The sequence below is a fragment of the Lissotriton helveticus genome, chromosome 12 (genome assembly GCF_964261635.1).
Source record: "Lissotriton helveticus chromosome 12, aLisHel1.1, whole genome shotgun sequence".
In the NCBI taxonomy this organism is placed as follows: Eukaryota; Metazoa; Chordata; class Amphibia; order Caudata; family Salamandridae; genus Lissotriton; species Lissotriton helveticus.
In genome coordinates this window covers 901,697,165-901,711,361 of record NC_136073.1, presented here as the reverse complement: position 1 = coordinate 901,711,361, position 14,197 = coordinate 901,697,165, and the positions used below count along the sequence as shown (strand labels likewise).

General features: G+C 48.7%; 1 protein-coding gene across 1 annotated transcript in view; it reads right to left on the bottom strand.

Annotated features, from left to right (window-relative positions):
- Positions 1–825: 825 nt before the first annotated feature.
- Positions 826–14,197, bottom strand: part of SLC25A11 (solute carrier family 25 member 11) — a 72,399-nt gene continuing 59,027 nt past the window's right edge. Inside the window, exons 7-8 of the mRNA XM_078669767.1 lie at positions 5,405–5,456; positions 826–3,201 (exon numbers count right to left, since the gene is read on the bottom strand). Of these exons, the coding sequence (XP_078525893.1) occupies positions 3,046–3,201; positions 5,405–5,456 (208 nt within the window). The 3' untranslated portion in view covers positions 826–3,045. The remainder of the gene's footprint in view (positions 3,202–5,404; positions 5,457–14,197) is intronic.

The window sequence follows — 14,197 nt, the reverse complement described above, 5'->3', positions numbered from 1 at the left end:
TTGTGGTAACATGGGAGAATTAATGCTGTGCAAATACTTTCTTCACATGCCTGGGCGACAGTAAACCTAATAAAGCTTCCACTTGTTGGATCCAAATATCTGGAACTAAAAGATAAAATGTCCCAAGCAGGACTGCTCACAGAAAATGGAAAGATTTCAATTTAATCTGACTGTAGCCCCCAAAGATTTAATGACCTCGGAACACCAGTTGTGATTCACTGTCCAAGTCGAGAAAACCAGGCTGGTTGCTCAAATTGTCCTACATTCCTAAACAGGTCATAGAAACGGTAAACCCCTTTCTCAGAAAAAAATTCTAATTCCCGGCCCCATTTTCTGGTGAAGGTTTTAACACTGACTGTATCAAGGCTCGACAAATGTACTCGACCGCTCGCAAATGCGAGTATATTTCTTCTAGGGCGAGCCAGTTTTCAGGCTTATGTGACCGGCCTGGCGAGTGATATCTGCCGCTTCAGTGCCAGGTGCCAATTTGTGGGTCGAGTTAAATCGAGGTTAGGTCGAATATAAAAGTGTACTTACTGGACCTGCAGGTCAAGAAAGATTTTTTAGATTTGTCGAGCCCTGTGTATAAAAGGAACCCAGGATCGCCCCGGACTTCTGCACAGAAAAAATGTGTCCATCTACCTTTGAATCAAAAACAAGTCAAGAAAATTGATAGCCTTACCTTTAATTGTGGAGCAGAATTATTGGCTACAATATAACTTCAGCCCCATTCCCATTCAGCAACTCTCCGCGTTTATTCTGACCAGCAGTACAACTGGTTCACCGCTCACCCCAGTTGAAAACACCAACTCTCAAACAAATCCAAAATGTTATAACAGTAAGCTTTTAATAATGAATTCTTGTTTTTTAGTAGCTTACATGGTCATTGTTGTGGCCACAGCACACTTTGAAACCGTTTTAATGCCAGCCCTCACCATGCCCAATCTGGATGTGCGTTTCATCATCAAAGTGTCCCCCCTAAACCACACGCGTCAAACTACAATTCCACCAATGAAAACAACCCATAACGTCACACACAATGAGGCCAAAAGTTCAAAGGAACGTAAAGAATAAAGATTACAAATAGCCATTAAGGAGGTTGTGGGGTTGGGGTGAAACCTACGGAGAGAAAATAGCATTTTATTCAAGAAAAATAACAAATGCAGCCAAACGGATGCTATGCTCTGTGCTTACGTGATGAATGTGAAAGTTACACCAGTGGGCGTCCAGGAGGAAGACGGGCAAATGCTATCTTTTTTTTACTTCCTCTGGAAGGAAGGAACATATAATGATGAGTAAATCAAAAAATGTCTATTATGCACACAGCCCATAGCCAGGGACAAGTGGAGTCACGGTTGTTCCAACCACCAAATGGGGAGGAGCTAAAAACCAATTAAAAAAATTCACGCGCTTCTCTGGAATTCGTAGGTTAGATTTTGGAGCTCCTCAGAAAAGGACTCTTAAGCCACACCCACTTCGTGGGATGTAGGCCGAGCCCTAAACAGGGAATTACTGACCGGTGTGTGTCTGGTCTCGCGATAATTACTCCGAATACTCTTCGCTCTCTATTTTTAACTCAATAGTTGGTTTGTAAAGTTTCCTCCTGTGAACCTTCGATGTGTGAAGGGGGACTGCAGCAGGGAATAGTCGGAGGTGGAGAGGGAGAGAGCTTGACCGTCAGATTTCAGTGCTCCTGGCATTGGTGCCCAGACACATCTTTTTATGGGTAGAAAGAGCCAGGAGAGGAAAGTCAGAGGACATGAAGTTATGCCAGACTAAGCATGGTCAGGACCAGCACTCCGGGGGCTAAGACAATGCGTGGAAAGACCACAGTGGCAACGGAGAGGCGGATCATTCCATAGCGCTGAACTGCCCAACCTACCACGGTCAAGGCGCTACAATGAAACGGGGCTAAGACCATCTTCTAGAAAAGCAATCTTACCTGCTTACTCGCAATACAGAGCGGTCTCTCCTTTCGACTCAAGGCAAAGGCGCATTTCACAAACAGAACCGCATCAGCAATCAGCACATGAGGCCAGCAGCAAGATGGAAGAACAGGCCTGGTGGAACCCACAGGGGTCATGATCGCACAGAGCATATTTCATGCAAATCAGAGCCAGCTTTGTCTCCAGATGAAGGACTGTCTAAAGCCAATGAGGGTCTACCGGCAGAGAAAGCGTCTAGCAACAAATGAGGTAGCTCATTCGGTATCTGCACGTAGCAACTATCGCAGCCAGCGCATGTACGCTGCCCCGCGACTTTCTTCAAATCAACGCGACTACAACGGCTGATAGGCTGGGAAGTTGCTTACAATTCATTCGGTCATTCATAATTTTTGATGCTCTTCTTTAACTGTCGCTAGAGGTCATTCGGCTTAGAGTGCAAACCGTATAAATAAAATAACTCGTGCACTGGCAAGGTACGGGAGTGTGCAAGCCTTCACAAATAAGTTGCTTTAATGGAGGCTCCGGGTGACCTACACTCACGCCTTTGAGGTTGTGATGGAGTCCGCTGCTTTTGAGATGAACGCGCCTAGAGCCGGAGCCATGCAGATGCTGATGCAGTTCTGTTCTTGAAAAGTTAAGTGCTTTTTTGTCTCTCGTTGGTGGATGTGTATTGTAAGGTTGAAATGAGCCTTTGCCGAAAGCTCTCTAGAGCGGTTGGAATGCGCAGCTAGCATGCGCTGGTCACCGTGCCTTCCCACCCTCCTCTGTAGCCCACTGCAATCGCATGCTCTGGGATGCCCTTAACATTTGCAAAGAATAAGACTCTTCCTCTAGAAAAATGATGGTCAAAAAGCCTGTTCTAGCTCCCCGCAAAGCGTTGCAGAGAATCACACCCTGCAGCCACTTGAGGGACGCAGACTCAAAATGGCTGCTTTCGGATCCACCTTTCGCCCACATCAGTTGGCACCTTTCTGTTCTCGACCACCCCAAGAGCCTGACAACAAGTCTCTCTCCGCCAGTGTTTGTGTCAGTTGTTGTAATCCCACATGAGGAGTGTCAGGAGGCGGCCTACGGCTGGGGACGGTCAGTGCCTGGCCCCTCATGCACTCAGGAAGAGCTTCTTGTAGTATTTGTTCATCTGCTCGAGGAAGATGAAGGTCAGGACAGTGTGGGGGCCCAGTCGAGCGTAGTACGGGGTGAATCCCTTCCAAAGGCTGAAGAAGCCCTCGTAGCGGACGACTTTCATCAGCACATCCTGCAAAACATGAACAAAAATGATATCGCTCTTTCCAGTGGCAGCATTTTTAGTCAGACCAAGCAAAGTTCACTTACGAGCCTTCCTGTGGACTCAAGGAAGGCTAGTAGCTAGTTGACAAACAGACACACAATGAAAACAACAACCATTTACAACTCTGGGACATAGCTTCACCTAAGAGCACAGGGGCCAGGGTGCAACAGGGGAAGCCAGGGTGCAACGGGGGAGGCCAGGAGGGTGCAACGGGGGAGGCCAGGAGGGTGCAACGGGGGAGGCCAGGAGGGTGCAACGGGGGAGGCCAGGAGGGTGCAACGGGGGAGGCCAGGAGGGTGCAACGGGGGAGGCCAGGAGGGTGCAACGGGGGAGGCCAGGAGGGTGCAACGGGGGAGGCCAGGAGGGTGCAACGGGGGAGGCCAGGAGGGTGCAACGGGGGAGGCCAGGAGGGTGCAACGGGGGAGGCCAGGAGGGTGCAACGGGGGAGGCCAGGAGGGTACAACGGGGGAGGCCAGGAGGGTACAAAGGGGGAGGCCAGGGTACAAAGGGGGAGGCCAGGGTCCAACGGGGGAGGCCAAGGTCCAACGGGGGAGGCCAAGGTCCAACGGGGGAGGCCAAGGTCCAACGGGGGAGGCCAAGGTCCAACGGGGGAGGCCAGGGTCCAACGGGGGAGGCCAGGGTGCAACGGGAGAGGCCAGGGTGCAACGGGAGAGGCCAGGGTGCAACGGGAGAGGCCAGGGTGCAACGGGAGAGGCCAGGGTGCAACGGGGGAGGCCAGGGTGCAACGGGGGAGGCCAGGGTCCAACGGGGGAGGCCAGGGTCCAACGGGGGAGGCCAGGGTCCAACGGGGGAGGCCAGGGTCCAACGGGGGAGGCCAGGGTCCAACGGGGGAGGCCAGGGTGCAAATGATTACCAACATTTGTTTGTATTCCATTTTCATATCTTTTCCCTCCCTTACTCCTGACTGTATTCTGACACAGACTGCCAACTCATGACAGAACATTCTTGATTTTCTGAACCCTTGCTGATGAGATGTGTGGATTCCCAATAGCCTGTCCTGAGAAGCGGAGCCCTAAGATGAAGTGATTTGACATGCTCCCTGGGTCAACCTCCTTCTTAGAGCGGCTTTATTTTCTATTGTTTCTTAAGAATCATACTTTAGACTCCACTTCATTCCCCAAGATCCCTAGGATCAGAAGGATAGCAGTGCGGGTCTCTCAAAAGCAACTTTCCTCCTTGTTCTCATCTTCTCACATTTGTGGTGCACCACTACCAGACTCACTTCTCCTGTTTCTCCTACCCAAGTAACCCACATTGATGAGGGAGGGATGGGCAAAAAGCCACAAGTGTCCAGAGAGAGGTTTCCATAATTTTAGAAGGAGACTGCGTAGCATGATCCGAGGAAGTCACGCTGGCTCTAACGCAGAGCAGTCCTCAGGGCCAGTTGATACAGAATGCCTCTGTAGCAATCAATTGGTTAGCTACTCTTGATACTTGTAAGTGATTGTATGGATATGTGATGCTGCATATGCTTAATAGCTGGCATAAGGAGCACTCCAATAGGTTGCAGCCAAGCTTCAGCGAAGATTTGCCCCGGCTACTTTCCCATCCTGCACCCCAAACCTTCCGCTGCTGAGGCACACACCACCTTGCCAAGAACCAGCAAGCCTAGGCAGACATGAGCGACTCGCCTAATGCAGGTGTCAGTTGCCCATCACCTTTAGGAGCTGCGAGGCAGCTGCACGGGCCATGCAGGCATACGGTTCCCAGGAATGATGCCAAAGGGCAGCTCTGAGTGTCGATGGTATGAACAGAATGTTCCTTCAAGCCATAACAGTATGCGACTCTACAGTTAATAGCTACCTGCTCTCAGCTGTCCAAGGGGTGTGGGTACCGAGTGACCACCTGCCTTTTCTACGTTACCCTACTGTCAAGTAGACTAGAACAAGGTGGAGTGCAATCTCCAGAGGAATGGTGGCGTCAGTCCACAGGACTCAGGGCTCCTAGGGCCCTGAACATGGGCTTGAGGCACCTCAGTTATCCAAAGCAGACACCTTCCTTTTTGCCTCGGTCGGAAAACTACACAATCCGTGGACACTACCTGGTGAAAACCAACAGCACTGGGATGCGTGTGATGAACGCGATGTCCCCAGAAATACAATATTCAGCCTGAATTTCCATCCAATCATTCAATGGAAACGACACTCACCAGTCCATTTTTGTACTCTGGTTTCCCATCAATCATCCTCATGTTCTGGATTCTAGGAAAAAAGGAAACGCAGCAGTAAATAGCAGGATCAGAGGGGGACAGACAGAATCTGTACAAATTCACACAATCCAAAGTGGGGGAAAAGCTAATACCCGAGGCCCACACACACAAATTAAGCAAGGAATCTGCTTGAGAAACAGCTTCAACACCCTTAGAACTCTGCACTACAGAGCCAAAGACCGGAGTCTGAGATAGGCCTGGGCAGTAAACTTTGCTCCGTTCGCAGAGTATTCCCCTTTCCGCGAAGCATGCACTCTGCAAGAGTTCTGAAAAACTTCGCAGAGCGGAGTTTTTTTTCCTTGCGCCAAGGGCAAGTTTGCGTGCAAAGAAAACCACCTCCCAGTGAGATTTCTGAACGCGGGCGGGCTCAGAACGCAGCGATTTCAGAACGCGGACGGTCGCGTATGGTTGCAACTGCTTGCGTTGAGAAACTTTCCGCTCGCCTTCAGAAAGTGGCCGCTCGGTTCGAAAATCTACTTACGCTGCAAGAAAAGAATCAGCATGGTGCCGTTTGCGCTGATTTTACAGCACGGGACAAACCCCCGGCACTGAAAACCAATGCGAACGGCATGACCAAACACACACTGCCGCTTGCGGAACTCCACGTGGCAGAGTATTTTGGTCACTCGCCCAGGCCTAGTCTGAGAATCAAAAACAACCCGTGCAGTGCTGGAGCAGCAGTGCACAGATGGCTACCAATACAACCGGAGAAATCCTGATGTGTGCAGAAATATGCAGAATCCAGCAGAGTTCAAAAGGGCCTAGAAGATGAGTAGCAATGGCAAATTCCAAGAAGCAACGATTTTGAAGGATGAAATAATGAAAAGCAAAGGTAAGATATTAACTGAACACCAACTGTTACTTTTAAACACTCGAAAAAACAAAATATCACAGAAAACCTCAATTATTACGCAGCAGCTCGTTATAGAACAGCGGACATCAGTCTTGTTCAAAGCTCATTCATTTTTGCCATCATGATTTATTCCAGTGCAAGTTGTTAGCAAATGTGCAAAGAGCTGGATTTTCATAATGGAGTCCACATATAGGTGTGATACTCCCAGAGTGCATCTGGAAATGCCAGCCTACAAGTCCCTCTTGTTTATCAGTCTGTGGGGATGCAGGGTGTCTAGTGGCAGGACCAGGCACGGTGCATTAGAAGTTGATAGCACATAGTCATCCTACGCTGTGCGCTTGTGTAAGGCCGCTCTCCGATACCAGACCCCTTGTATCTGCGAATGCCTCAGAGCCCACTAAATGTCCTGGGGCTCCTAACGCTCTTCCACTAAAGGTCCTGGGGCCCCAAACGCTCTTCCACTAAATGTTCTGTGGCCCCTAAGGCTCTTCCACTAAAGGTCCTGGGGCCCCTAACGCTCTTCCACTAAAGGTCCTGGGGCCCCAAACGCTCTTCCACTAAATGTTCTGTGGCCCCTAAGGCTCTTCCACTAAAGGTCCTGGGGCCCCTAAGGCTCTTCCACTAAAGGTCCTGGGGCCCCTAACGCTCTTCCACTAAAGGTCCTGGGGCCCCAAACGCTCTTCCACTAAAGGTCCTGGGGCCCCAAACGCTCTTCCACTAAAGGTCCTGGGGCCCCAAACGCTCTTCCACTAAATGCTCTGTGGCCCCTAAGGCTCTTCCACTAAAGGTCCTGGGGCCCCTAACGCTCTTCCACTAAAGGTCCTGGGGCCCCAAACGCTCTTCCACTAAAGGTCCTGGGGCCCCAAACGCTCTTCCACTAAAGGTCCTGGGGCCCCTAACGCTCTTCCACTAAAGGTCCTGGGGCCCCTAACGCTCTTCCACTAAAGGTCCTGGGGCCCCAAACGCTCTTCCACTAAAGGTCCTGGGGCCCCAAACGCTCTTCCACTAAAGGTCCTGGGGCCCCTAACGCTCTTCCACTAAAGGTCCTGGGGCCACAAACGCTCTTCCACTAAAGGTCCTGGGGCCCCAAACGCTCTTCCACTAAAGGTCCTGGGGCCCCCAACGCTCTTCCACTAAAGGTCCTGGGGCCCCAAACGCTCTTCCACTAAAGGTCCTGGGGCCCCAAACGCTCTTCCACTAAAGGTCCTGGGGCCACAAACGCTCTTCCACTAAATGTCCTCGGGCCACAAAGGCTCTTCCACTAAATGTCCTCGGGCCCCCAACGCTCTTCCACTAAATGTCCTCGGGCCCCCAACGCTCTTCCACTAAATGTCCTGGGGCCCCACACGCTCTTCCACTAAATGTCCTGGGGCCCACTGTTCCCACTAATGTGCGCGCGTGCGCTGGCGCGCACCTATATCTCCTGGAGCGCGCACCTTAAAATACAAAGCGCGCACAGGGAACCGTGGACAGTGGCGCCGGCGCTTTTAAAATGCGTGTGGCGCGAAAACGGTCAGATTGAGTGCCTTTGTAAAAGTAATCATGTTAATCACTGCACCCGCCATGCGCTGCAATTAACGTGATTACTTTAACAAAGGCACTCAACTGCCCTGCAGATGTGCCCTTTCAACAAACGAAAGGCCGCGAGTCTACAAGCATAACGTGTGCATCACACACGTCATGCTTGTAGATTTGCTGCCTTTTATTTGTTAATAGAGAAGTGCTGGTAATTCGTGTTTTAACTCGCTCATCCCCGCAATGTGCAGAACATTTAATTAGTCACTACAGATGGCCCTGGGAGATCCCAGAAGCTAACTACAGCTTAATTTCTAGGTTGAGGTCCGCCTCAATGACTGCGCGCCCACCCCTATCAACTCTGATGGGGCTATTTGCTGCTGTTCCTGTAACGGCAAGAACGTTTCAGGGAAAGGTAGTAGAGGATACAAAATAAATAAAATGCAAATACGTAAGAGGTGGGACAAAAAAAATAGGAGTGCTGTGGTAAATTTAAAGGCCAGTGCTGTGGATTCCACTGCAGAGTACCCACTAGTTGCATGCCTCTGAGAGATCCCTGTGGTGAGCAGTTCTAGAACCGTGCTAAACTAACCCTCATGGACACACCAGGTTTTTAACAATTTTCAAAAGCGCTACTTTCCCAAGCAGTATTAGTGCGTTTGTCAAGGAAAAATAACAAAGTACAGAAACTGTTAAAACAGACGGTGGTACAGCCGAGCAAGAGATCCACATAAGGTAGAAAGGGTGGATCTACGCTCTTCGGAGGAATAGTTTAATTCCGTTGTAGGTATGAGGCGCGTCTTTAGGAGCTTCTCCAAGGATATGAGAATGGGCTGAGTTTTTAGCTGGGAGCGCAAAAAGCTTTATAATGTTGTTGCAGTTCCAGTGAAAGATTACTTTATGGCTGGGATGTCTTCAATTTCAGGGTATCTATCGATAGCAACGCTAAACCCTTGAGTGCCATTGTCCTGGATACCGTTTTTAAACCAATCATTTATAAATACTGCTGTTGGTATGCACGTTCGGGGAAGGCATTCATTTGCCGATTGTCATCTAGGATAATAGCTAGCCTCCCCTCTAACAAGACAGAAGTGTAGGACATTTTTAGTGCTGCCAAAAATGCATAGGTAATGGTGCAGCTGCACACAAATTGCAAGGTGTCTACTCCTGCTGTCAATATAATTTTTCTGCATGAGCTTCCTAGTGCCTCCACCCAGAACTCCTGGGTCACGAATAGAAACATTTTGCAAACTGCATTAGAACCGGTTAGCTGCAAAAAATGCTTTGTTTCCACTTTTTAAATTTTTTTAAATCCTGCAAAAGTTGGACTAATGTTATGGGCTTAAAGTACTTACAAATGCACCAAAATGAACTTAATTTTCTGAAACACTTACCGAGGATGAAAACCTGAACCAGTTTTGTCCAATTTTACTCACCTAATTTACACAAAAATGCACGATCTGCCGCTGTGTGTGCCCACAAGTAGTCCTGTGAATGCAGCAAAGCACTTGCCTGCCGAAGAGTACAAAGGCATTTTACAGTTTCCTTTCTCCACTCCTGCCATGCTAGCTACACCTTTGCCTACAATACACTAACCTGGTGTATAATCAAAGATGCCAACACATTTCTAAGGCAGTACCCAAAAAGGGGGGCCCTGTACCACACAGCTAGATTGAGCTGATAAATACTAACAAGTTGGAGGGTGCTCAAAGGGGGAAGGGGGCTGAGATTGCATATAGAGAGCCTGCTGTGGCACGGGTGTCCCTCACATTAAGGGTGGGGAGTACGCTTCAAAGGAAGGAGAGGGTAATCCCACAGGGGACTAGAGTGTGCCATGAGGAGGGAAGGAATGAACTCTCGGTGAGTGAGTACGCAGGGAAGGAATTGATACTCGGTGAGTGAGTGCACAGGGAAATAAATAATGGACACACGGTGAGTGAGTACACACTGCTGCATTATTGGGTCCGCCACTTCCACATAATTCCAGTGGCTCTACCTGACATTAATTTTGGTAGAAGCATTGCCCAGTTCTCCCAGTGCATATCTACATCCTACAGTGCAGTGAGCAGAATGAGTTCTGGGATTGTGTTAATTAGACCCAGGATATCTGGGCGTTTGGGGTACAAAAGTTATTTAAAAAGTATTGTCTCGTTCAAGGCCTGCATTTAAAGCAACTTGTAGTGGTGACCAGACTGCAGTTACCACGTTTATCCACTCGGAGGCACTGGAGCATGTGAATCTGTTACTGTGCTATGCCAGGGCTCCCAGAGTGAAAACTGGGACATTTCTACTTCTAGCTACATTGGACCGACTGCTCCCAGTAGGATATATTTGTTAGTTTATTGATGTGGGTATGTACAGCACAGCCTCGTCCCCTGTACAAGGCATTCATGGTATGTAGATGAGGTGGTAAACACAACAGAAAACCTATAACCCAAAGACGTGCTAATACAAAAAGACTCATTTGATTGATTGTGACTTTACGCCAGGGTTGTTCTTCAGAGCACTTGGAGGAAGAGCAGGTGATAGGGCACGGCCAGTGAAGGCAGCTGTCTTGCTGCACCACCACAGAGGGCCACAAGAAGACGCCAAATTGCAAAAAATTACCTAAAAAAATGGCTTTGTTGCTACCGAAGAAGGAGCACCTAAACGGCAAGCTGTCGTTTTACTTGAGGCTCTGAAAATGCTTGCACTGGGTAGCTTGGAGCTCTTCATTTTCGGGAAGGCCATCCATCACTCTGTTCCGAGCATACAACCTGTTCCAAGTCTTCTTGCTGTGCGTATCGACTTTAGGGAAGTGTGGAATCACATTTTCTGTTAAGTTTTGGAAAATTACATCTATGCCACAAAATATGGTTGTTGTTATTGCACATGATTTTTTTGTGCAAGGGGCAAGAAAGGCACAACATTGCATAACATGCAGTTTTGCATAATTCAGCTTTTGTGCATTCGCAAATTCATGAGTCCAATTACAATTTCGGCTGGGCTTTTCCAAGGATGCATTCATGATTTCGGTGATTTCAGGGCCGAGTGTTTGATAGCATATGGCATGGCCAAGCTCTCGGCATTGCGTGGCGGGGAAGCGGCTTAGACACTTTAGTGAGGCAGCGCTGCTCAGCAAAACAAGCTGTGGCATTGCGCGGAGGGGGCGGGGGAGCGGGTTCCTTTGAAGCTCACTCATATTTTTTAATTTGCAACATGAAACATATTTTGTAAACAAACAGTAACACAATATGCAAGATAAAGCATCATTATGTACTTCATTCAGGGGAGTGGCTTGACTTATCACCATGCTGGTTGCTCTCTACTAGAGCTCCACATTGTCAACCACCTTTTATTCTGCTAATCATCCCCTATGCCTGCCATTGCCTCTTGCCCAGCAGCACCCTCATGAGGGGAGGCTGGGGGTCTTACCACAAGGAACTTCCAATTAAATTAGATATTACAAACAGGTGTAAACCAATTATATCACATTTAGAGGAGAGTTCACATGAACTTTAGCACTGGTTAGCGGTGGTAAAGTGCTTAGAGTCCTAAAGCCATTAGAAGGAATTCAGCGAAAGAGGAGGAGGAATGCAAAAAGTTTGGGGTGACCCTTCAGAGAGGGACATTTTCCAACACTGCTCCTGCCCACCCCTTCCCCGCTCTCTTCCCTACGCACAGACAAATCACTTCCAGAAATGGGTTAACCAATGGTCGTCAGTAGATGTGTGGAGATCCTTACACCCTCATAAGCGAGTCTATCTCTTCTACTCAGTAGGTCACAATTTTTATGTGTGCATTGACTGCATCCTTTTTTCAACCTCCCTTCTAGATGTCATACACCAAGCTGATCATCTGGGCTGCTTAATTTCCACCCATGATGCACATGCTGTTGATTTGACATGGAGCTCTCCACTGCCTCTAGTGCCCTTGTGGTGGCTGCCCAGACAGAAGTTGGAGAGCCCTTCCTTCCAAGAGTTTCAGCGCCAGTGAATTACCCAATATTTCTCAGACAACCAGGGCACAGTGTTACGCTAGGGCAACAGAGTGGGACGCCTTTAAGGTAGTCACCCGAGGACACCGACTACAAGAAATAATGGCTGTCAGAAAGATAGCTAATTCTGAATGCCAGACAGCTGACCTAGACAAATCCGTGGCTCTGGAGGCCTCCGGGAGAGATGCACTCACAGAGGGCAATACCCAATACGCGGCCCTCCTGGAGCAGCTGCTCTGCTTCAATTTCAAATCCTATGAGGCTAAGATGCACTGAGAGGGGGACCAATCGGGATGACTTCTGGCATGGCTGATCCGCCAGGATTCCCACTTTGGGTCAATCCTTGAGTTCACTTCACCCACAGAAACTGACCTCTATGCCCAGCGTGATATTCTAGGTGCATTCTTCACCTACTACTCTGCTGCCAAACTGCAGAGAAGATTAAATTGTTACTATCAAGGACTACTCTTCTGCTTGTCACGCCTATTAGCAGAGACGACCCTTCGCGGACTGTGATGAACATCAATACTTAAACAAAAACACTGCTGCTCCTCAAAAATGCCCTTCATGAAGCATCACTTTTACTGTATCCTGCATGTGCAACACATTCAGTCCTGGCTTTCTAATCCAAAAAGTGCTTTTCATTTTGGGGCTTTTTTTTTCTTTACCACAATAGTAACAGGTTTGAAACTTCCAGCATGCAAAGTGCTGATGACTAAAACATGAGAGCAGGTGGAAGGTTTCACATGCCAAGAGCCACTTGGCATTATACCCCCCCCCACCAAATATCCAACCCCTACTGATAGATAGCAAGTTTGTGCCCTTAATTGAGACCTGTAATTTGATCTCGGGAAAGAACACCCACTTGCCCAACCCAATGTGACTCATAGTAAGGCTGGCTTTGCAAGATAGCGCTATGGACACCATCTGCACATTGCTGGGACGAGGGTGTGCTGCTGTGTGTCAGTCCTCCATTCAGGAGCATGTGTGTTTAACAATTACTTCATTGATGATGATCTGGATGGCATCAGTTATCACACAATGTACCCTATTACCAACCTATTCAGTTATTCTTTTAATAACTTTTCTCCATTTACTGAGGGACTCTCCACCAATGGGTGTCTGCCACCAGGCCGCGCCTCAACGACATGAAAACTCATAACCTTTGGACTTGATAACAGGTGATCAACAGCCACTCAGCTCTTTAAACTCTGCTCACAATCCACGCACACATCACCCACGTGCCGTACATCCACCTCGAGGCTATGGCACATATTTCTTTTTTCTATATATAGGTGAAGTAAACATTTTGAGTGACATTTGGCGCCGCACACGCGCGGTCTGGTTCATGGCGCACATAGCCATGGTTGCAGCGCACAGAGACCCTCCACTGCCGCACACAGAGGAAAAAAATTAGAGGGAACATTGCTGGGGCCCCCAACGCTCTTCCACTAAATGTCCTGGGGCCCCACACGCTCTTCCACTAAATGTCCTGGGGCCCCACACGCTCTTCCACTAAATGTCCTGGGGCCCCAAACGCTATTGAAGTCCCAATGAAGAACGAAGCTACGTTTACTTGTCATCACCATGGGTAGCTAAGTAAAGCAGCAAATGCTTATTCTAGAAGTTGTCCGTAGGCCAGGAACTCTGGGATGGTAAGACAGTAATCAATGAAACAAACGACAAGGTTCTAATACAATTGGGACCAAGAAATAACCCAAACCATTCACTCGAATAAAGGAACATGGTGGCCCCAGAGCAAAGCTTTACTCTAGGGGACGGACTGGAAGATCTTGGAAGCCATCAAAAACAATGGGGTCTCAATTCTCCCACTAGGGAGGTTCATAGATTCAATTCAAAGGATCTGAAAATTCAAGGCAGAGTGCCACCAGTGCATCAAGCGTGCTAGGATAGCCCTGCCCTTTGTTCTAATTTTTTAGTGAAACACTGGTTGAAGTGGCATTTGGGGGCCGTTCGAAGGGTTTGCGCACAGCAGCTGAAAATCTGAAAAAACTTTGGATTGCAAAACCCAAAAAACGTTACCATAAAGAAAACCTGGCATCCCCTACCCAAAGAAGAGATTTTCACATTTCCATTCGATTTGAAAGCGAAACGGATATAATCGGTATCGGGCGCGCTGTTTTTGGAAGGACGGCAGGACATGGTTCAAATGGAGACAAACTACTGTGCCCAATGATCCCCAAAGCCAAAGTCCCAAAGCAGGGGGCTGGGAGGGCGTGAATATTGATGACATAAATGGGCCAGCGGCCAGTGCTTGTCCAGTATTTTATGAAGGGCTGGTTGCAGTGAAAACATCCTGGGTTATGGAGGCGCCCACAGGACCTTCGGCATCAACAGGACCCATCAGGTCCCAGAAGCAATGGCGGAA